The sequence below is a fragment of the Kogia breviceps genome, chromosome 9 (assembly GCF_026419965.1).
Source record: "Kogia breviceps isolate mKogBre1 chromosome 9, mKogBre1 haplotype 1, whole genome shotgun sequence".
Taxonomy (NCBI): Eukaryota; Metazoa; Chordata; class Mammalia; order Artiodactyla; family Physeteridae; genus Kogia; species Kogia breviceps.
This window is the reverse complement of record NC_081318.1, coordinates 23,431,064-23,454,389: the sequence shown is the minus strand read 5'-3', so window position 1 is coordinate 23,454,389 and position 23,326 is coordinate 23,431,064. Positions and strand designations below refer to the sequence as shown.

Sequence of the window (23,326 nt, the reverse complement as noted above, 5' to 3'; positions counted from 1 at the left end):
GGTCCAGATATGAGCTGAGAAGAGAGACCCCCCCCCCCATGCCCTTGGGCTGACCCTGCCATCCTGGACACAACTGAGTCCCTCCTCCTTTCCCACCTTAGAGGCACAACAGTCCTGCCCCAGGGGGGATCCCGAGCCCTGGTTCTAAGTTGCAGGGGCTTGAGATGAATCTGGCTGATAAGCCACGGGGCCCCCTGCATCCCACATCAATGACGGGTGGTCCTCGCGCATCTGGATGGGATCCCTCTCCCCAGTGGGGACACCTGTGGACTCTGGGCTTCAGCCAAGTCTGTCTGGGACAAGAGAGGACACTGAAGTCCACAGCTGGTTCTTGCGGGACTGGGGTGGCCTCTGTCCCCACAAAGCAGGGGCTCAGTCATTCCCATTGCAGGAGCCCTGGAAGACTGCGGTTTCCAGGTTGGACTTCCTTCTCTTCCTTTTCCTCCTTGTCCAAGTGCTGCATGCTCTCAAGTGAGTCCTCCAGACAGGCGGGAAGGATGGAGGTTCTGGCCCCAGCTCCTTTTTTGATAAAGCCCAGCACCTGGGGAGGGAAGTGGTTTGAGCAAAACACTGAGCTAAGTAGATTTTATTAGTGTCTGAATCAGACCAAGGGTAGCTGCGGGGGCAGAGTGCGGAGATGAGGATCTGGGCAAGAGGCATCCTGGTGTCGGGGAGGAAGATACAAGTGGGGGAAGAATCAGCAGAAGGGCCAGTGATGACTGCACTGAGAGGCGGGGCAGGGGCGAGCCAGCACGCGGGGGCAGGAGGATGCTAAGACACCGAGCTGAGCTAGGAGCGAAATCCCAGGGCATTTATTTACAGTGGATGGTGAGAAACCCGGGCAATAGTGAAACCTCAGGATCTGAGACTTGAAGAAGACACGCAGAGACTGGAGTTTCTGAGGCGTACCTGAGGGTCTCAGGGACGGCTGGAGCGCTGAGCCCAAGGTCCAGAGCAGAATCCGTGGGAAAGGGGGTGGGAGCCAGACTGCAGAGGATTAGGGAGAGGAGAGGGGCTGACCATGAAGGAAAAGGGAAGTAGCATTTGTTCTCAACAGGGTTAAGGGAGCACAGAGCCAGGACCTGGGATGGACAAGGGTGGCTGTGTAGCTTCCTGGGACTCAGGCCATCTGAAGAGATAGAAAGAGTGCAGATTTGGAAGGGGGTGGGGTGGGATATGAGGTCTAGAGGTGTCTGCATGACAGTGCTGGCCAAGCTGGGGACTTCCAGCTCACACCTCAGAATGCTCTGAGGAGGCAGCATTTAGTAAGAAAGGGGAAGGAAGCCCCAGCTGTGGCGTCCTGGGCATTGGTAGCAGTGAAGCTGCCACTTTCGCGTGTCAGACGTGGTATTAAGTGCTTTACAGGCAGGAGCCAGAGTGGCCGTGTAAAACCCTAAGTCAGGTCATATGGTGCCACTGCTCTGACTGTGCAACAACCCACGAAGCGCCCCGCCCCCCCCAATTTTGTTACTGAAGCATTTATTGTCTAGCTCACTCCATAGAATGGGAGCTCCAGGAAGGCAGGGTGTTTAGACAAAGTAGACTTTGGTTCGCCACTTTCTCCTGGTACGTAGGAGGTGCTCACTGAGCATTTGTTAAATTTAGGCCTCCAAGTCCATCTGTGACCGTGATGTTATCATTCTCACCTTACAGGCAGGAAATCGGGCTTCCAAGAGAGTCCGAGGGTTTGCTCAAAGTCACACAATTCCCGAGTGGTAGAGCAAGGGTGTGACTCAGCCCTGTTGGGAGTCCAGAGCCCAGTGTCTAGCCAGCAAGTTCCCAGAAACGGGAGGACATCTGAGGACTGGGTCAGCCTGGGGAAGCCTGACAGCCCAGACTGAGGGGATGGGTCTCCTGGATGGGAGATACTGGGGGCAAAGCCAGCTGTCATCTGCCCAGGCCTGTGTTGAGGGGGGCAGGTCCAGAGTTGGGAGGGGCTCTTGTCCAGCTGCCTACTGGATCTCCACCTTCTCTCCCCACCACTCTGAGCTTCTTTCGGTTCCCTTTGGTGATGTGGCTCCCCCATGCCCATACACAGATAACACACACGCCGCGGCTTCTACAGGAACCAGGCCTCCACCACACCCTCAGTCTGATGCCTCGGCCAGGGGAAGTCGGGGCAGGGGCTGCCTCACCACTGGGAATAAGAGGCCTGGATACACGTCTCTGCTGAGGCTCCTGGGGCTGTGGAGGCCGAGTCTCCTCGTTCCCTGTGTACCCCGGTCCCACTGCGGGGAACTGGGAGTGATCACATGGGGGTCACCGGTGTAGTCTCACTTCCCCTTTGCTCGCACTTCACCATAAGACAGCATCCAGAAGCAAGAAGACCCTTCAATTTTGGAAGAGCCTGAGTGAGGCTCTCTGTCCTCACCCCTCCCTCCTTATGCTATGTCTGCGGCCCAGAGTGGTTCTTGGTTCAGGTTCCCCTGGTCTGGGGAAGGCAGGACACAAGCCAAGTGGAGCCCCTGCATAGCCCCTATCCTTGGAGCATCACGCCAATGTTGCGATCTCGATAACATCACCTCCCTTTTACCACAGGGAATGAGAGTCACAGGACCTGCCTAATGTTGCTGAGCTTGAACGCAGCAGAGTTGGATGCAAGCTCAAGGGCAGTGCCCCTTCTTCTATACACACAGCCCCGGAATGCTTCTTGACAAAGTTCTGAGACCCTAAGGGTGGTAAGCCTCACCTGAGGACATGGGATTTTGGGGAGGCAGAGTGCAGCATCCTAGTCTCACACTCCCTTAGGCTGTGTGTGGTGCATCTAAGAATAAAAGAAGGCTCCTCCTGACAATTGCTCCAGATATATTTTCTAGTCCAACATAGAATACTTTCTATTAAGCACAACTGACCTCCAGTAAAAAAGGTTCGTATTTTGGGAGCAACCATTTTCAAGTAAATAGCAGTTTCACATTTAAAGAAAGAAATACAAAACAATCTCCCTATCCTCATTTTCTGCATCCACACTTTAAATTTTAAAAATATAAAATAGTGAAAGATTCAGCAACTACAAATAATAAAATACATATAATTATATTCCCTTTTATATTAGGGCTATACAAGAGTGGGGGAGAGGGAGAGAGATGCAGGAGAGAAGAAAAACAGACAACACATAAAGAGTCATGATACAGATCAGGGGTAAAGACCAACCTAGGTATTCCTGCAGAGATGGAGAGGGGAGGAGAAGGTCAAAGTTCTGATTCATCAACTAACTAATACGGCTGTATTTGTTAAAAAAAATACAGGCTCTAAACTTTAAAGGGCAAATAGTGTTTTTTAGAACTTATGTATTTTAGTTTCTACCTAAAATTTAATCAACTGACGTAAATTTCCTTCGTTTAAAAATATTTTAATTAAAAATTACTATAGAAAATAGAAGACGAAAAGACAGGAGTGGTCCCTGAATAAGCTGATTCCAGTGGGAATCAGACATTACAATCCTAAGTGAAAACCAGAGAGGACGAGCCTCAGAGGCCGGGAACCCAACCTAGGATGGGAAGTCAAGGTAAGCGTTCCAAAGGAGTTGATGCTGAGACAACATTTGAAGACGAGCAGGAGTTCCCAAGCGAAGAAGGCTCCTGAAGAGGGAACAGTATGTGTGAAGGTTGAGGCCAGCGAGGAGGCCCACTTGTGGAACGGAAAAGCTTTCAGAACGCCAGGCAGACAGGTAGTCAAGATAGCAGTGAGTGAAGAGGTGGGACAAGACACTAAGGAGCTGACCCTGAGAGGCCCGGAAGGTGATCAGGGAGGGGACCTGGGACAGGCAGGTGCGAAGGTTGAGAATTAGAAAGGAACAGAGTAGCCTGAGGATCCCTGTCTGCAGGCACGTCGTGGAGGGGGTTCTGAGTCTGGGTACCAGCGATCCTCGGCTGGGCGCCGGCGACCCTCGACAGAGTTCGCCGGCTGGCGGGCAAGGGCCGGGGGCTGTCTATCAGTCCGCCCCACCGCGCTGGTACGTGGCTCGGTTGATCGCCAATGTCCGCACCGATCTTGAGCTCCCGGAGGGACTGGCTGGGAAGCTCCCCGGCCCAGCCGAGCACCGCGGCAGGGTGGGGTGGGGGGCTAGGGGTGTCGAGCGACTATTTCGCGCTTCCCGATTGCTGAAGGAGCCCAGTAGTCAGTCCAGGCTACCTCGCCGCCTGGCGTCTCCCCCAGGCCCTGGGCTGAAGGGGCACCAGCCTGGCCCGAGGCTCAGCCCGGCCCCTCGATCGCTGGGTCTGCGCGGGGACCCCACGGTGGCTTCGCGGGGTAGGGCGGAGCGCTGCCCGCGCACCCAGGCTCGGCGGCCTCGGCCCAGGGGCGGGGGCGGTGATGCGGAAGTGCCGGGAGGGCGGGCGGACAGACAAGCGAGGCCCCGGGAGGGCGCAGCTCGGCCCCACCGCCTGGCCCGTGCTCCCGGGCGCAGCCCAGCGGGTGCACCGCAGACAGGTAGGTCCCGGCTGCCGCGCGCTCCCTCTCCGCGCCCGCCGAGCACCCGCTGGCGGTGGGCGTGGGACCGGAGCGAGGCGGGCGGCGGGAGGGGTCAGCGCCGGCTTCTCCTGGCGCCCGAGCTCGGTGGGGGGGACGCGGGGGTAGCGTAAGGCAGGGCGCGCCCCGCCGTTCTGACGGCCTCCAAGATGCCTCCTACGTCCTGATTAGCGTGGGGTGCCCCGCACCAGCAGCCTTCGTCCCGAAGGCGCCCGGGGAGCCGGGAGGCGCGGGCGGCGGAGTAGGCACTGCTGCCAGGGGCGCCAGCTCTGCTGCTTCTCTCCCTTCGTCTCGCCAACGCCAAGGATGGGCAGCGCCCGGGCGCCCGGCCTGGGCCATGGGAGGGCCAACCCCAATTCCCCCTTTCCGTGAACTCCCATCCCTCTTCCCCCGGCACCTCTCATTCTTTCGAGTAAGAGAATGAGGCTTAAAAAAGTTCATCCTCCCTGGATCTTAAGGCCAATGGCAGAGAGTGTGTAGTAAGATGGTGTCAGGCAGAGGCGCCGGCCGTCCTTTGACTCGTGGCCGAGAAAAGAAGGCGCCGACCCTCCTCTAACAGAGAGGAACCACGGGCGCGATACTTCTTAGACTAGTTCCCCCGAACTTAGAAACGAAACAATTAAGAGTCTAAAAGTGGAGGGAAAGTGAGACCAGCGTGACCGTGATGCGGGATAGGAGATGGTGAACACCTGCGCCGGGGTTGTCTCCGCGACCCCAGAGCCGCCGGATCCGGCCCTCGGGAGCAGGGGCGAGGGGGACTTTCCCGGCCACGCCGCCACCCTGGGCACATCAGAGCGGGGACGAGGGCGGGGGCGCCACCAGCCGGAGAAGCGGTCCGAGAGGCAGACCCTAAGCCAGCGCCCCGGGCGGGGTAGGGGGGTGGTGGTTCCGTGGGCTGGCCGACGGGGAGCACCTGCGGGGGCGGTCCAGAGGACAGGGCCGGGCCTGGGTTCCACGAGCGCCCAGAGCTGGGACGAGTGACCAGGACCAGTAAGGACGAGGGCGGGGCCGATGGAGGAAGCTAGAGGCCCTCGGGAGGGGCAGCCGGGCCAGAGCAGAGCTATCGGGCTAGAGCGCTGGGGCTACCAGCAAGTCAAGAGAAGCCATGGGAAACCACCCTTTTTTACCTAAAGGCCCTATCTTGGGGTTTCCCCCCTGCGCCTTGGCCTTACCCCACCGTGCCCCCGAAACGAAGCCGAGAGAAGCTTCTTTCGCCGCATCAGTTGCCCCAGAGCCTCAGCTATTCTCACGGTGTGGTCAACACCATGAGAGGGCGGGGCTTAAGGTCTTGCCGGGGGGGGGGGGCAGGGAACCCCTTACCTTCTCCAGGAGCTTGGTGTGGAGTTTGTGGGGAGACGTCTGAATCGGATAAACTCGGGAGGTGCAAGGGCTTGCTGATCTGCCCACTATTGGGGGCTGCAGAGCTTCCTCCCCTAGGGGGTCCCTGGTGCCCACAATGTTCCAGGCTCCTCTGGTGGCTGGCTCCTGGAACTTCAGGAGATGTGGGGCCTCGCCTCCTCAGGAGGAGCTCCTGGGCTGCCCCTTCACCTTTGGGGGCTTCCTCGGGTCCTCAGCAGGCCACACCTTTGATGTTCCCATGCAAGCTGATGCATGCACTTCTGCCTTTCTGCTCTCCAAAGGAAAGGTCAAATCCACAAGGCTAGGTCTGAGGGCTGCAGACTGGCTCAGCTGTCAAGGATCAGGGCAGACCCCCTGACTAGCCTGCCCTCTGATGGAAAATCAAGTCCTCCTCCCAGCAGTAGGTAGGGGGTGTAGGATGGAATTTCTCAGCGCTGTGCTATAGCTTCTGGGACACCCTGGGAATCTGGGCGACTGCTTCTATATGGAGGGAAAGTAGGGATGGAGCACAAAGGCACTGAAATTTGGAACTCCTGGCATTGGGATAGTCTGAATCAGAAGTAAGCCTGTCTCCTGGTGGGAGGAAGCCACCTTGGGGAGCTGATGCTGAGCCTGGTCCTGGTGTACCTGGAGGTAGGCAAACTCCCTGTGGCTGAAGACCCTTCTGTGGCATGCTGGACAGACCCTCTCTTGGCCCTGGTCAGGCTTGTCATGGGAGGCTCTCCACAGCCCCTCCCTGTGCTGCGTGAAGGGGTTGCACCTTACTGTCAAGAGGTCAGAGTTATAATTTCAAGGCCTTTGTGTTGAAAAGCAGTGTTGGCCCAGGCCAGGCAGTGTTCCTTGCCCTGACTTCCTCCTTGCCCTGGCCAGAGGACTCGACCTTTCTGGCCTCCCACCTGCACCACCTTTGGCACAGCTGCGGGCTGACCATGTGTGTGGGTCATCAGGAAAGTTTGCCTTGTCCTCTGTGTCAACAGAGCTTTCCTCTGTCCACCTTCTCTTAGCCAGAATGGCCTGCTACTGGTGACTGCCACCCCTCTATTCTAGGACCCAGGCCTTTGGGAGGGTGGGGATGCTACAAATACATATTGAGTGAGGCTCTCCAGTGCTGTGAACCACACAATGTACAATGACTGCCAGCGGGCTTGGGGGTTGGGAGATGGGCTACAAGGTGAGAGATTGAGAATTTGGTCTGGGGGACCTAAATGTGATTTTTTTCCACATCCCTTCCCTCCCCCAGCTCACAGTGAGTCAGGTTTCCGAGTTGTCCGTCTGGCCACTTTCATTTCCCTTGGGGCTGGGTGGAGGCTAGTGCAGAAAAGGGAACCGAGCCACCCATCTTCTGGGGCCTGGGGGCAGGGCTGGACCCTCTCCTACCTTCCCGGTCCCAGCCCAGTGCTGGGCACTGCTCTGAGGAGAGGCCTGCAGATAAGACTCCTTAGTGGCGTGGAGATGGCACTTAGCTGCCACACCCAACAAGGTACTGGGGCAGGGAATTTCATGGGGAATTCCAAAGCAGGCCTGGGAGGATGGTGTGTGTGTGTGTGTGTCCCAGTGGAGGCCAGGAAGCCCGCCAGGGCTTATGTACTCCCAGAAGCCGTTGCTCCCAGCAGCAGTCCGGCCTGTGGTTGGGCGGCTTTAGCTGTTAGAAAGTTCTGCAACCTGGGTCTAGTCTGTCTCAGTGGAGGCTGTCCAGGTGTTGACTTCAACCCTAGTCTCTTTGTCACACGGTGGTACCTCTCATTCCCACCCCACTGAGTGTTCACTTACCCAGATATCCCATTTCCTTCAGTCATTCCTTCCCTGACAGGCCTGCCCCGCTGAGACCCTCACCTGCATCATAGCCCCTGCAGCCTTCCTCTTGGGTCTGGTCTCACCCTTGACTCAGAGGAGGATTCTGGGGAGAGCAGGGCTGGTTGTGGGGTGGGGGTGGGGGGATTAAACAGCCGGAGGAAGATGCTTCCAACATCTGGTTGGTATTTCTTAAGTCCTATTTTGGTCCACTGAATGGCTGGGTGTCCGGGAGGGGGGGCGAGTGGTGAGGAAGAAGAGCAGGAGGCGCTCCTGTCCTCGAAGAGGTTGCCCACCCACCTGGAAGGTAAACAAGATGGGGAAGAGGCAGTGTAAGGCTGAGTAAGAGCCCCAAACCACTCATCTCAATGGAGAAGAGTTCAGGACCACCCATGGCACTCTGGAGAGGGGCATGTGAGTGCTGGGGGGCCCACCCCAGAGGCCAAGTGTGGGCACCCTTGTTCCGGGAAGCACGGCCTCTGGAAAAGACCCTGGCCCACCCCATCCTCATCGCCACCTCTCCCTCTCCATTACTTGTGGAGCACCTTCTGCAAGGGACAGTGGTACCAAGGAAGTGGGAGAGGAGCATGGTGCTGGGGCAGTGCGTGCCCTCTTACACACACGCTTGCACACCCACCTAACTCACATGTGCTCAGAAACTAGAGCCCCGGGCAGGAGGCAGCCTGATTTCTCATCGTGGCTCAGCCCTTTGTTCCTTCCTTGACCAGCGACAGAGTCCCCTCTGGACGGGGGTCTGTGATGGCTCGGTCCTTTCTGTCTCTGACCCTGGCTCACAGGTTCTACCTTTGTCTTAGCCAGGTTTCATAGAAGGTGGTTTGGTGAGGGGCTCTCTGGAGGAAAGGGAGGGAGCAGGGGTAGGGCAGGAAGAAAGCTAAGCAAGGATGTGGCCTCAGCTGGAGACTGGCTTCAGCCTGAACCCATGAGGAGCCTGGAGCACACATTTGCTCCACCTGAAGCCAGGGGACCAGCCTTCTGTCCCTGTGTGTCAGTCACCCACTGGCTGTGGGCTGTCCCCCCAGAGTGGAGGGGTGGGCCAGGCCTGGGAATGAGGCAGCCGAGGGCGGCTCTGTGCTGTGCCAGCCTCACAGCAGCGGGGGAATCGATGTCCTGCCTGGCACGGGGCTTCCGGGTGGGGCACCCACAGCATCCACTAGAGCTGTACACCCCCTCCTTCCTTCCCTGCAAACACAAAGCCCACATGCAGGGACCCTGTGACAGGAAAGCTGGTGGCTGGAGAGGAGAACTGACTTGAGCACCTGGATGGACAGCAGTGATTCTGGCCACCTATGCCGGAGGAAGGAAAAGCCCTAACAGCCAGTGCCTCGGCCCCCCGAGCGCCCACACGTCCCCTGCTGCAGGGAACGGCCAGTTGACGTGCTGATGTGCTCCCCCTCTGCTCTCTCCGGCAGACGCCTTTGCCATGAACCAGCCTGCCTCCGCTGTCCCTCCTCCGCCCCGCCGCATACGGCTGAAGCCCTGGCTGGTGGCCCAGGTGAACAGCTGCCAGTACCCGGGGCTTCAGTGGGTCAGTGGGGAAAAGAAATGCTTCTATATCCCCTGGCGCCATGCCACGCGGCACGGCCCCAGCCAGGATGGAGATAACACCATCTTCAAGGTAAGCCCTGGACAGGCGTACTGGCCTGGACCTCTGAGGCCCCCCTCCCTAGAAAAGAACTCCCTCTACATCTCAGACTGGCCACTCTCCTAGCTGCCTTGCTGCAGGTGACCCCAGGCCTGGGCTGAGGGGCCGCAGGCATCATCACAGTGCACATCTTTCTAACCTGAACCCCAGAGCAAGGTGAGGACTGAGGGACCCCCCAGGGGACCTTCCTGTAGCTCTTTCTCTTCCTCCTTGTTCTTGTGTCATTTTCATCACACGTGAGTGCCTGTCCAGGGTGCACGTTTGGTGTACACATACGCTAAAAGAACACCACAGAATTCCCCCTTAATCTTAATACCAGGAGGTAACTACTGTGAATATTTTTTGCTTACATTTCCAGTTTTCTGCATGTGTGTGTATATGAAGTGCAAACATGGAATCAAACCATAGATTCTATTTTATAACCTGTATTTTTCACCCAACATCAGGACTAGCTTTCCTCTCCAACAAATGCCACAGCACCTTTAGTGACCACTGAATGTTCCACCGGAGGGGTTAGCACACTTTAGTCACCTAGTCCCAGTTTTTGGACACCTCAGGTGGCTTTCAGGGTCTATTGTGTTGAAGACCACATTGCCATGGACGCCCTCTAAACTCTTACCCTTGTCACATCTTAAATGATTTTCTTTGGGGTTAGTTCCTCGTTAAACATTTCTGGGTCAAAGGGAATGCTTCGTTTTAAAGCTTTGGCTACGTATTTCTTAGTCTTTGCACTTGGTATTTACCTTTTCAAGGTTCTTTTCAAATCCATTTCTTATTTTTGAATAGGTAACATGGTCACATAATTCAACATTTAAGAAGCGCAAAATGGTTAACAGCAAAAAGTCTCCCTTATGGGAGACTGTCCCCCAGGCACCCAACCCCCTCCTTTGGGGCAATTAGTATTATCAGTTTCTTGTTTATCCTTCCTGAGAGATTTTTGTGCATATACAAGCAAATATATACCTATGCTTTCCCCAACTTTTGACAAAAATGGTAGATGGTTTACATACTCTTCTGTACCTCATTTCTTGAAGATTACAACATGTTAGTATATCAAAACTTCCCTGTTTTTTTTTTTTTTTTCTTGCTGCCCAGTATTCCATTCTATGGGTTGGCCATAATTTAACCAGCTCCCATTAATGGACATTTAGATTATTTGGGGTCTTTTTCTTTTGTAAACAGAGCTGCAGTGAATAACCTTGTATGTGCAAACTTTTGTGCGGATGCTTCTGCATCTGTAGGATAAATTCCCAGAAATCAAATTGCTGGGTTAAAGGGCAGAAACATTTGTAATCTTGATATCAACCAAATTTTCCTCCAAAACAATAATACCAGGAATTCCCTGGTGGTCTAGTGGTTAGGATTTGGCACTTTCACTGCCACGGCCCGGGTTCAATCCCTGGTCGGGGAACTGAGATCCCGCAAGCTGTGCAGCGAGGCCAAAAAATAATAATAATTATGATAATCATAATAATACCAAGAGCTGAAGTGTACGGAGTCCATCCCAAGTTCAGACACAGTTCAGAGAGTTTATGTGCATTAGCCCTGAGTCTTCACCGCCACACTGCGAGGTAGGCACTGTGTTGGGGAGATCAAAGCAAAGAGAGGCAAAGTAACCCACCCTGGCACACAGCGGGTGGTGGCAGATGCCGGATTCAAACCCAGTTCTGCTCCAGATCCCATGCTCTTATCCACCATGTTACCTCATCCTCCTCAGAGATTGTACCTATTTGCCACCTTAGGACCAGTGAGTACAATGCCCTTCAAAGCACCTAGATTTCCTTTAGCTTGTTGGAGCCCCAAGGGACTGGCCTCCTATCTCCCACCTTGCAAACGGACACTTGGGCTCCACCAGTGTGTCGCTGAAGGTCTCACCGCACAGCAGTGACTCCCACTGGCCAGGAGGGGCTTTTGTGAGGGGTGAGGTTCTCTGTGGTCACCTGTGTTGTCTTCCTGACCTAGGCCTGGGCCAAGGAGACAGGAAAGTACACCGAGGGGGTGGATGAGGCCGATCCGGCCAAGTGGAAGGCCAACCTGCGCTGTGCCCTTAACAAGAGCCGTGACTTTCGCCTCATTTATGATGGGCCCCGGGACATGCCGCCTCAGCCCTTCAAGATCTACGAGGTCTGCTCCAATGGCCCCACTCCTGCAGGTATCCTGTCCGGCCCTGCGTGGGACACCTGGGAGGCTATGCAGGAAGGGCCAGGGGCCCCTCCAACGAGCAGTGGTCGGGGGCATGCTGCTAGGTCATAACATCCAGGGCTCCCAAGAGTGGATCATTTGTGAGGCCAGGAAGAGCGTGGCATGGACCAGGCCCCCAGGTTTGTCTTCCTCAACCCATCCTGGTTCTTGGCTCTTGGCTCCAGTGAATGTAGGTCGGGTGGCCCAGGGAGCAGAGTGCTGTGGGGTCAGAGGCGTCCCTAGCGATTGCTGGTGGCTGTGCGGCCCCTCACTCACTCTGTGTTTGGGCAGCTCTGGGCAGGGGGAGAAGCCGCAGCAAGAGCTGCCACATGGAGCCCTGGTGGCCTTCCTCCTCCTCCCCCACTGCACTCCCTTCCTGTCTTTCTTTTCTCTCCCTCACTCTGCAGAGTCACAGCCCAGTGAGGATTACACTCTCGGTACAGGAGAGGAGGAGGAGGAGGAAGAGGAAGAGGTGAGCTCGGGGGCCGCTCTTCGCAGCATCTGCCTGCGCTGATGCGGTGGGCCTTGCTAGGGCGTTTCTGCTGTCCTACTCTGCTGTAGGATGGAGCAGTTCCATTCCTCTGGAGCCCTGCTGCTGTTTCTGCAGCTCTTCTCTGAATTTCTTCTCTCGGGATTATGGAGACAGGAACAAAGTCACCACCTTGAACCTCCCTGGGACTCTGTTGGTATAAAGCATGATCACACATGGTCTCACCCTCAGCAGTTGGGGCTTAGTAGGTATTACCACCTGCAGAAGGCGGAAACTGGGGCGCTGAGAGCCTATTGACATGCCTGGGATGGCCAAGCTGGGCCTGGAGGCAGGGTCTGGCCTCGCCTAAGCGGAAGACCAGGGAATTGCCTTGCGGGTCTCATTCTTTAGCATCAGATCAATTTAATAACCTGTCCTCCCTTCTCTCTCTCTGACCTCCTCCCTCCTCCTTTGCCTGTGTCTTCCTTTCAGCTCCAGAGGATGTTACCAAGCCTGAGCCTCACAGGTGGGGCTGGGAGGCGGTGTGGTTGGGGGTTTAGTATAAGGAGGAGCTGCAGGTACCACGGGTACCTGGGAGGGGGCTGAAGGGAGGCTGGGGGGCGGCCCAGGGCTGGGAGTAGGTGGGCCTGGGAGACAGCTCCTGGAAATGGCACTGAGGCTTTGTCTGCCGCCACCTTCCGTAGAAGCAGTGCAGCCTGGCCCCCCCATGGCACCCTACTCTTTACCCAAAGAGGATGTCAAGTGGCCACCCACTCTCCAGCCGCCTGTGGTGCTGGGTCCCCCTGCCCCTGGCAACCCTGCTGACTTTGGGGAGCTGCTTTCTGAGGTCCTGCCGAGCCCGCAGCATGGGACCCTGGCTGCCAGCCTGCCCCCCACAGGCGAACAACTCCTGCCCGACCTGCTGATCAGCCCTCACATGCTGCCTCGTAAGGACCCCGGGGGGGCTGGGCCGGGAAAAGCAGCGCTGGGAAGGTGGAAGATGACGAGAACAAAAACGCCCACGCCAGTCCCTGCCTGGGTGGAGGAAGGAAGTGGGAGAGCTGATGATGGCCTGGCCATGGGGCAGAGAGGGCAGAGAAAGTCAGTGGGCTGCAGAACGGGGAGGCGTGGGGCTCACGGGCGGGGCGGGCCTGCCCCTCTGCCCTGCAGTGACCGACCTGGAGATCAAGTTCCAGTACCGGGGGAGGCCACCCCGGGCCCTCACCATCAGCAACCCCCATGGCTGCCGGCTCTTCTACAGCCAACTGGAGGCCACCCAGGAGCAGGTGGAGCTCTTTGGCCCTGTGAGCCTAGAACAAGTGCGCTTCCCCAGCCCCGAGGACATCCCCAGCGACAAGCAGCGCTTTTATACCAACCAGCTGCTGGATGTCCTGGACCGCGGGCTCATCCTCCAGCTACAAGGCCAGGATCTGTATGCCATCCGCCTGTGCCAGTGCAAGGTGTTTTGGAGCGGGCCCTGCGCCTCAGCCCATAGCTCACACCCCAACCCCATCCAGCGGGAGGTCAAGACCAAGCTCTTCAGCCTGGAGCATTTTCTCAATGGTGAGGGCCCCACGTCGTGTTCCTCTTGGTCTCCTTTCATCCAGGGGCATGGTGCCAGCCTCTGACTAAGGGTCTCAATCTCAATGCAGAGCTCATCCTGTTCCAGAAGGGCCAGACCAACACCCCCCCACCGTTTGAGATCTTCTTCTGCTTTGGGGAGGAGTGGCCTGATCGCAAACCCCGAGAGAAGAAGCTCATCACTGTACAGGTATACTCCCACCTCCCACCCCCCAACTCTGCTTTGGTTTGAATATTGGGGAATCCTGGGGCTAGGTCCTTGCCCCAGGGTGGAGGCGCAGGACCCTCTGGGTAGTGTGAACTCAGTGGTCAGAGTTAATCAAGGATCAGTGCTGCCCACACATATGAAGCCTCTTTATGAAGTAGAAGTTGGTGCCCCGTTCTTCCTGGTGGATGCAGCCCACCACCTGCCCCCTGGAGGACGCCCTCATGCACAACTGGATTGGACAGCCCTGCCAAGATTCTCCCTGTCCTTTCTCCTCTTTGCCCCCCAGGTGGTGCCTGTAGCAGCTCGGCTGCTGCTTGAGATGTTCTCAGGGGAGCTTTCTTGGTCGGCTGATAGCATCCGGCTACAGATCTCAAACCCAGACCTCAAAGACCACATGGTAGAACAGTTCAAGGAGCTCCATCACATCTGGCAGTCCCAGCAGCAGCTGCAGCCTGTGGCCCAAGCCCCTCCTGTGGCAGGCCTCAGTGCTGGCCAGGGGCCCTGGCCCATGCACCCAGTCGGCATGCAGTAATGCGGCTGCAGACAGTGACTGGCCCAGGCTTCCAGGGTGGCTGTGCAGACTGATGTGGAGGTGCGATGGCCTCAGTGGGCACCTGGTGGGCGGGAGGGTCCTATCTCTGGGTCCTCTGGAAGTGGATCTGGGTCACGAAGAAGAGGGAAAAGAGGCCCGAGTTCCAGGTTCTCCTCAGAAGCTGACGGAAACTGGAAACCAGTTTTGCTTTGAGGACTCTGTCTTCCTGGATATGCCTCTCCTGGGCTGGCTGTGGGGGAACTGGGGGAACTGAGCGCACCAGTGAGGAGGGAAGGAACTCTCCCCGACTCCAGGGGGCCTAGTTGTACAGATGGAGTTGCCCCAGAGTGACCCATACTTGTGGATGCCCCCATTTCTTCTGGCAAAAAGAGCCAAGTGCTGTGGGTCAGGTCTCCCTGGCAGGTCCTCTGCAGGGCATGGACCGGATATTGGGGTTCCCTAGCTTGAGCCCCACTTCCTCATCTTTCTTCCTCCAGAGATAGAGATGAGCACTTAGGTATTACACCAGATACTTAAGGCTGGCAGCTACCTCCCTTCAGAGTCCAAGAACCTGGGGTAGAAAGTGGAATTTTACATATTTTTGGATTAATAAATATTAAAAAACAGACTCAGCTATTATTTTCCAGTACCGGTTGCTCCCATGCTATTCTACTAGACCGTATGTCTCATACCAGCTGGCCCTCTTTGCCCCAGCCCCTGCCCTCCTGCTCTGGGGCCGCTGACACAGGGAGGGCTTGCCTTCCAGGCTGATGAGTCAGTGGGGCCTTCATAAGCACTCAGCTGGCTGGCTTTGCTTTCCAGAAGAAAGCCGGCTGAAGCAAGGGCGTGGACTTTTAAATGTGTGCAGAGTCTAAAATCCTGTCCAAATCAATTCCCATAAGAAATGGTGAAAAAGGAAAGGCTGAATTTCAACTAGGGACCATTACAATCTGTTACCCTCATGTATATTCATATGCTATTAAATATATTAGAACAATGCATACAAATAGGTAGCTCACTCTTTGAATCTGGCTCATAGATGTAATTTTCTGACCTGAACAATTCTGCTCTTATCTTTTTATTAGGGGAAGTTTTAAACGTTTGTGAAAGTAGGGAGAATGGTATGAAATTCCCTTGTAGTAGTTCCAACAATAATCAATTCACAGTCTTCCTCATCTAAACTCCCAACCACACCCCCACCCTGAGATTATTTTGAAGCAAATCCTAGACATATTTCAGGTATAAACAGTATATATCTCTAAAAGATAAGCACATCCTAAAAGACTACGATATCGCACCTAATTTTTATCAAATATCTAGCATTTAAAAATTTAAGACAACTAGAGAAATTTTATTCCCTTGCCATTTAATTGTGGAAGAAATTGCATTTTTTGTTCTGCATTTTGTTTTTGCCTAGATGCTCCTGACCACATCTGTTAACATATTTTGTCTCCTGTGTTTCCTGTAAATTGGTACTTTGATCTGTACCCTGGATTCTAGAGGCTTAATTGGATACAGGTTTTTGTTTTGACTACTTTTGACTAGTGGGTACTGGAACTGTTTCCTATCTTTAGTTATTATACATAATGCTGTAGAGGATAGGCTTGTGCATATTTATGTATTTTCATATTTTTGCCTGCATATCTTTAGGATGGCTCCACAGAAATGGGATTTCTGGGCCAAAGGATAAGTATATGTCTGATTTTGCTAGATATTGGCAAAATTCTGATAAATCTCTGAGCGTGGCTGTTTCCCCACTGTCTCAACAGGTTATAGTGTCAACTTTTTGGATTTTTGCCAACCTGATAGGTGAGAAATGTATCTCTACCATTTCTCATTATGAACAAGGCTTAGCATCTTTATATGGTTAAGTGCCCTGTGCAGATTTTAGTGATTTTTAAAAAATAAACAAATTTAGAATAGTCTCAGATTTACAGGAAAGTTGCTAATAGAGTGCCTATATAACCCACAGCCAGTTTCCCCAGTTGTTAACATCTTACATTATACCTTACATTACTATGGAACATTTGTCACAACTAATGAAACAAAATGAATACATCATTAGTAACTAAATTCCATCCTTTATTCAGATTTCATTAGTTTTTATCGCATACTCTTTTTCTGCTCTAGCATCCCATCCAAATGATCACATTACATTTAGTCATTATGTCTCCCTAGCCACCACTGGTCTGACAGTTTCTCAGACTTGTTTTTGAGGACTTAGATGGCTTTGAGGGTACATTTTAGAATGTCCCTCATTTGGGATTTATCTGATGTGTTTCTCACGGTTTTTGTAAGGAAGACACTGAGGTTAAGTGTCATTCTCACCAGTCATATCGAGTTGATGATTACAAAGCTTGGCAGGAACATCTGACTGACTTCTGCAACAGTGCAGGCAGCTCAGTGGCTGCTGAAAATCTTCCTTGGGCTTCTACTTATATTTTGATTTCTTAAAAATAAAACAACAATGAAAGCAGAAACAAAAAAACAGCATACCTGGCCGTCATCTCTTGTAGATCTGTGTGTTGTAGCCAGTGGTGGATGAACACTACCTCTCCCCGCCCAAAATAAGATACTGTAAGTTCCAGAGGTTAAAGGCAGGACAATGCGTTGCTATTCACTGCTCCCTAGCTACGCTAAAGTTCCGGTTGGTAGTGGCCTCTGCTAGTGTTTAAGTTGGAATCCGCAGAATACTGATGCTCCTGGCCCTGGGGATGAATCCATCCCTCTAGCGCCCTGTAGTTTACCTTACATCCTTCCTGCAGGCCCCTCATCCCCACCAAGTTCATCCTTGTACCCAACAAAATAATCCCTGTTAATTCAAGACTCCTTCCCCTTATTCAGCTTTTCACTGACCTAAAGAACTTTTCAGTCTTTGTCGAGTAGGAGAGAAATATTGACAGCTTTTCCCCATTTTTGTCAGAGGAATGTTCTCCCAGGCAACTTTCTCATTTGCTAGTAATACATCTCACAAAAATCAGGCATACCTTGTTGCATAATCTTGAATGTTTAACTTCTCTGGATTTTGGCTTTCACCTCTGTAAAATGATTTAGTACCCGGGCTACACAAGATGGACACATACTTTGCATTAATGAGGTCTTGATGCCATTCAAAAGTCTCTGTCTTATTTATCCTGCATTCTCAGTTATTGATCTTTATAGAACAGGTACATAAAAATTACGAGTTACTTTAGTTTAGTACAGTCTTGCTGGGAGTAGCCCCAACTGGTGATTTGTGTTTCACATAATCATGACTAAAATTTCTTGGCTAAGTCAATCATGGAAATAAGGGAACAGATCCATGGGAACTTTCTGACTTAGGTAAGTTCAGGTACAAGACTCTCATTCTACTTCCACTAGACAATGTCAAGCAGGAACACAATATCTACATTAGAGTACCTGATCCCAAACAGTTCCCTTTTAAATTGAAATTTAGGTGGGTATCCTTGCTATGCCTAAAAGTAACAAGGCTATTTGTAAGAATTAGTCTGAATCAATCTGTTAACACTGAAGAGTAAGCAGTGAGAACCATTAATAAGAGTTCTGGATTTCAAAGCTATAGCTGTGGAGAGGATGTTCTTGACATACACTAGGATATGTATTCCAAAGGCTACTTTTCAGTGGCTGGCGAGAGTTATATTAACCCTTCCACATGTTTTCCAGTCCTAGACACAGCTTTTGGTGATAAAAGCCAAACTCCTTAAACAGAGAAAAGTCAGCTGGTCGTTGCAAGGACCTAGCGTTGGACTAGGCTTCAAAGTTTTACTGTCTAACCAGAAAATGAGCAGGATGGTGAGGGCAACGTGCTGATCCCCAGAATTTGATAATCTTTCTCCAAACACTGTTCCATATTCAAGTTTTTTTCTCCCCTTCCAATATTGCCTTTTTAGAGAATAAAACTCTGAGTACCATTGATGTTATGCAGAGAGGTCTGTTTCATGGATTCCAAATACTAGATGCAACTCTGTGGTCAAGGTTATTAGCTCAAAGCCCAATTACTATAATATATACTGTGTGATCTCATTTATATAAAACTCAAGAAAATGCAAACTAATTCACAGTGATGGAAAGCAGATCAGTGACTACTTGGGCATGGGAAAGGATGGGAAGAGGCACGAGGAAACTTTTGGGAGTAAAGGGTATGTTCACTATCTTTTCTCTTGTTGCGGGAGCATGGGCTCTAAGCGCGTGGGCTTCAGTACTTGTGGCACACGGGCTCAGTAGTTGTGGCTCGCGGGCTCTAGAGCGCAGGCTCAGTAGTTGTGGCACAAGGGCTTACTTGCTCCGTGGCATGTGGGATCTTCCTGGACCAGGGCTCGAACCCGTGTCCCCTGTATTGGCAGGCGGATTCTTAACCACTGCACCACCAGGGAAGTCTATTACCCAACACAGCCAAAAATAAATAAATAAAATTAATTAATTAAAAATAATAATAATTTTTTACATACATACATACACAGGTGTATCCTATGTCAAAGCTTATCAACTGTATACCTTAAACATGTAAACCTTAAACATGTACAGCTTATTGCATGTCAATGATACTTCATTACAGGGTTGTTTTTTTTAAGATCAAATAAATACTCAGTAGGTTAGGAAACAATCTACGTGGGTGGCCACTGTAAAAAGAATATGCTACATTTTGTTTAAAATGCCAAATGACCCATCCTCCTTCCCAGAGGCCCTATGAAAGGACAGAATGTAGCAGGAGGAGTGTTAGGGTAAGCCAGAAGAATAAAAGATGCAGAAAGAGCCACTCCCCTGAAATATGAAGGGTCTGGGGCAGTAAGGGCAGGGGCCTGAATTTCAAACTCTGTACCCAGACGTCTACTAGAGAACAACTAAGACTATTCACTTAGGAGGTTTAGCCGTACCATTTCAGATCTATGAGGCAGTGAAATGAAGTAAAAACAAACACTGATTAAGTTTTTAAAATTTATTGGCTTTTTTTTGGTTGCTGTTGATTTGTTCTTGTGATGGCTACAACACCAGACAGAACAGTGCCCTAATATCTAATGCCTGTGCAGGGCTGCAACTCCTTTAAAATATTAGGACTTGCTTTGGGCCTCCCTCTTCTGCCTCACTCCTCATGAAGTCAAATAATTTCTGCATTTTTAAGTAAAATACAGTTAGCCCTGTAAACACTTTTTTCCATTCTCCCACCCTCTGTTTTCCTCTCTCATGTCTATGGGTGAAAAATTAATTAAAAAAAAAGAAAAAAAAATCTTTAAAAAACTACAACTTAGAATATATATTTATATCCCACTCACCCTAATTTTGGCTCTTCTCTCCAAAGATGACGACAACCCAATGTAGGTGGGAAGTGGACTGAAGAGACTGAATAGGGTCAGGATGGGGATATACATGAATTTTGGCCCTGGCAGGTCCTAGTATCATTGATATGACCATGATATAAAACAGAACAGGCTCCTTGCTTATTTCTCCTTGTCTGAAGAACTCTAAAGGTGAGAAGAAAACAGTTGGGACAGTAGGAAAAATTTCTACTAACTTTCATTAAAAGAGGAGGGGGAGGGGGAAAGGGAAAGAAGAGAGGGTGGGAGAGAAGGAAAGGACAAAATAGCAGAAAACCTTAAGAGATGATCCTGACCCTTTCCTTCCAATTGCAGTTATTTAATTCATTTGAATTCCCATCTTCCCTAAGTAAACGTTTTTGTTTCACAGAAAGTTTTGTACTTTTATTTTTCTGTGTGTACACATGTGTGTTAGCATATGTGTGTGTAAGTACATGTACGTATGTGTGCATGTCATTTGCTACCAGGAGAATGTTTCAGTTCTGATTTCAGTTTAGTTTTCCTTTTTTTTTTCCTTTTTTATTTCTTTAAAATTATTTTTCCTTTTAGAAACAAGTTCACCAGGAAACCAGCTCACCTCCCACCACGCTGCACAGGCCGCAGCCATCGTTTTTAAACCGCGCTGATTTTCCCTCACACCCCCAAACAGGAACTCCTCAGGATGGCCTTGGAAGGCTGGAGTCTCTCCCTGTCTGGCGGGAGGCCCTGGTGGCTGTGAAGGCCCCTCTGCCACAATGGAGGTTTCTGATTGTGGGACACAGTCTGGTTTTTGTTTTCTTCCTGTCTTCTAATTTAAAAAGACATTCCTGACAAAAGAGAGAAGATAGTCAATAACTGTGGTCCAGGAGATAGCAAATACTTCAGAAAGTCAACCTCAAGATAGAAGTTTCTATACTTGCTCAGGCACCTCATTCTGGCCTCTGCTGTAAGAACTCAGTCTAAAAAAAAAAAAAAGGTGTATTTTTTCACTTGTGATTTTAAAGGCGCTACTGTTTTAATGAAATGTCATCTGTGGTGCTTTTCCAATTCTGAGTGTCCTCAGTGATAATATGTGGGGGTAAAGAGTAAGCCAGCAGGTCCAGGCTGCCCACTCCAAAGCCAACCAGAAAACCTCCATTTAAGTCTTTTTAAGTATTGGGGTTTCATGCAAGATTTTATTTTGAAAGAAGGCTTTGCCTACTAAGAAAAGGTTTAAGAGCCACTGATTTAGACTCTATGTAAAGGGTACTATGTAAAAGTATTAAGTAGAGTGGTTAAAGGTGAGGACTCTGGCACCAGAAAAGTGAACTATGGCTCTATCAATTACTGACTGTGACATCAAGCAACTTACTTAACATCTTCGAACCTCAATTTCCTCATTTGTAAAATGGAAATAATAATAGTAACTAATCCAGAGGACTATGTGAGGACTATCTTGTAGATAATACATAATGTGCTTTGTACATAATACAAAGCACTCAGAACAGTATCTGACACACAGTAAGGGCTCCATAAACATAAGCTATGAACATCCACAGCTATGCACGAACAACCCTATGTATATCAACGTTAGCTATTACAGACACTGCAAAACCTGAGGATCCCAAATGATATCACTACTCATCAAAGAACCAAAGTTTAGAAATAATTTCTGGTATGGTGAGGCATTGCTCAACAGCATCTTCACCCGCAAATGCATTTAATCACAAAACCACCAGTGAGAGGGCTGCACATTCATCGAGAATTGCCTCCAGGGAGAATAAATTCTGCTTAAGATATCAAAAGGTGGGCTTACAGGAGAGATGCCTTTCTTCTCTCAGTCAAGAAACTGGCACCCAGACCCCACTACCCAGTCCTTTCCTTCCTCAGCTAAGCTTCTTGCTTTACTTCAGAATCAGAAGCAAATGGAAAAAACTGATGATCAGGGGCTAGACAAAGAGGCTAGCTCTTTTCCTTTACCTCCTGCCTTGGTCAAAAACCTAGCATTTCAGCGTTAAAACTGTAAAAAATGATAAGAACAAGCATCTTTATTTATCAAATCTGAAAGATCAGTTTTAGGAAGGCAGTGCCATGTATCACGGTCTACTTTAGGTCAGCACTGTTTTCACCAAAGTTGCCAGGTTGAAAAATATTCATTTGTTACCACACATACTTACCATGCTAGAAGTATCTGTAAAGAGAAGAGGGGAGGAATTTTCTTTTCGAGATATTCTGCAACAATAACTTTCTTATGGAGGTAAAACTGGCATCCAAAAGAAGCTGACAATTATTTGGCTGCCTTGACCCAAGAAAATCAGGCCTGTGCATTTCTCAGCTGTGCAGCAGCGTTAAATTGTTAAGTCCTTCCCTGACTCTAGCTATAGTACTAGTCCCATGATGGGCAGTAAAAGCCTATGCCCATCCCCAGGTACTCCCGACAGCCAGGGGAAAAGCTGGGAACTATATACCACTCACCTGGGTGACAGGCACAGTGCAGGAGTATGAGCTATCGAAACAACCTGGTGAAGTCTCGCAAGGCCCAGCAAACTTGTTTACATTCCTCAGCACTAGAAAAGAAAAGGTAGGTTGGTCCCTGACTGATGAGAAAGATATAATATGTTGAAAAGCAACCACAACCTTGAGGTATACCAAGAACTGTCCCAGCTCTGCTCTCTCCATCATCTCTTGACCCCGCTTTCAATCTTTCTGTAACTCAAGAGTAAATATTAACTATTGTACATGAGAATAATTATAAGCTGTGTGGTTCTTAAACAGTGGGCTTTGGAGAAAAATTGCTTAGGTCTGAATCTTGGTTTCACTGTGTCCTTGAGCAAGTTGCCAATCTGTCTCAGTTTCCTCATCCATTATCTACCCCATGATGTTTTGAAGATTAAATCAATTCCTATATGTAAAGTGCTTAGGATAATAGAACAGTGAATAAAATAGTATTTGACAAATGTAGGCTACAACATTAAAACTAGGCTATTCCCTGGCAGTCCAGTGGTTAAGACTCTGCGCTTCAGACTTCCCTGGTGGCGCAGTGGTTAAGAATCCGCCTGCCAATGCAGGGGACATGGGTTCGAGCCCGGGTCCGGGAAGATTCCACATGCTGCGGAGCAACTAAGCCCGTGCACCACAACTACTGAGCCTGCGCTCTAAAGCCCGCACGCCACAAGATAAACGACCACAATGAGAAGCCCGCGCGCTGCAACGAAGAGTAGCTTCTGCTCGCCACAACTAGAGAAAGCCCGTGCACAACAACAAAGACCCAGTGCAGCCATTAAAAAAAAAAAGACTCTGTGCTTCCACTGTAAGGGGCACGGGTTCGATCCCTGGCCGGGGAACTAAAATCCCATGGCCAAGAAAACAACAAAACCTGGTTAAAGCCCCTGACATAAATAAAAGAAAGCCAGAACCCTCCAAGTAAACAAGCAAGCATATTCACCTAAGGTTGATCATTTTAACTCTATGAGCTGAGCTAACTTAGGTACCCTGGTTTCCTCATTCTTTCCCAAGAGCAGATTTTGTTTATAAAGCCCAGTCCAGAAAGTGAGTCTCAATCAGCGATTTTCTAGTTGAACAGGCTGCTCAAGGTTTCCTCCTGTGGGAGGAGGAGGGAGAGGAGAGAGGAAAGGGTTAAGGCATGAAGAAAGGGAGAAGGAGGAAGCAGGTCTAGGTCCTCAGGCAAGCAACGAGACGCCTAGGTGGCATGAATAGCCCAATATTCATTTGACCCTGTTTTTTCAAAAGGCTTCCTTTATCTAAGATTGTCACCAAGAAACCAGCTGATGCCAGCTTCATTCTT

General features: G+C 50.9%; 2 protein-coding genes across 5 annotated transcripts in view; one reads left to right on the top strand and one right to left on the bottom strand.

Annotated features, from left to right (window-relative positions):
• The first annotated feature begins 4,313 nt into the window (after window positions 1–4,313).
• Window positions 4,314–14,877, top strand: IRF5 (interferon regulatory factor 5). 3 transcript variants are annotated; one of them, XM_067042215.1, is made up of 9 exons: window positions 4,314–4,428; window positions 9,048–9,253; window positions 11,243–11,601; window positions 11,869–11,933; window positions 12,423–12,456; window positions 12,635–12,877; window positions 13,101–13,493; window positions 13,583–13,701; window positions 14,006–14,877. In XM_067042215.1, the coding sequence occupies exons 2-9, from the start codon at window positions 9,204–9,206 to the stop codon at window positions 14,249–14,251; spliced, it is 1,509 nt and encodes a 502-aa protein (XP_066898316.1). In that variant the 5' UTR covers window positions 4,314–4,428; window positions 9,048–9,203; the 3' UTR covers window positions 14,252–14,877. The 3 variants fall into 3 exon arrangements, with proteins under 3 accessions (XP_066898316.1, XP_058930316.1, XP_066898315.1); XM_059074333.2 differs by having other exon boundaries at window positions 4,317–4,428; window positions 11,243–11,432; XM_067042214.1 differs by lacking the exon at window positions 12,635–12,877 and having other exon boundaries at window positions 4,328–4,428; window positions 11,243–11,432.
• Window positions 14,878–19,172: 4,295 nt separating this feature from the next.
• Window positions 19,173–23,326, bottom strand: part of TNPO3 (transportin 3) — an 83,633-nt gene continuing 79,479 nt past the window's right edge. For both annotated transcript variants that reach the window (XM_059074429.2, XM_067042212.1), the window contains 2 exons: window positions 21,997–22,088; window positions 19,173–20,369 (listed from right to left, as the gene is read on the bottom strand). In XM_059074429.2, the coding sequence (XP_058930412.1) occupies window positions 22,028–22,088 (61 nt within the window). In that variant the 3' untranslated portion in view covers window positions 19,173–20,369; window positions 21,997–22,027. The remainder of the gene's footprint in view (window positions 20,370–21,996; window positions 22,089–23,326) is intronic.

Coding starts and splice junctions, on each gene's coding strand:
- IRF5 (XM_067042215.1), top strand. CDS start 9,204: ATGCCACGCGGCACGGCCCCAGCCAGGATGGAGATAACACCATCTTCA. Junction 12,457..12,634: donor ACCAAGCCTGAGCCTCACAG/GTGGGGCTGGGA, acceptor CACCTTCCGTAG/AAGCAGTGCAGCCTGGCCCC. Junction 13,494..13,582: donor CCTGGAGCATTTTCTCAATG/GTGAGGGCCCCA, acceptor ATCTCAATGCAG/AGCTCATCCTGTTCCAGAAG.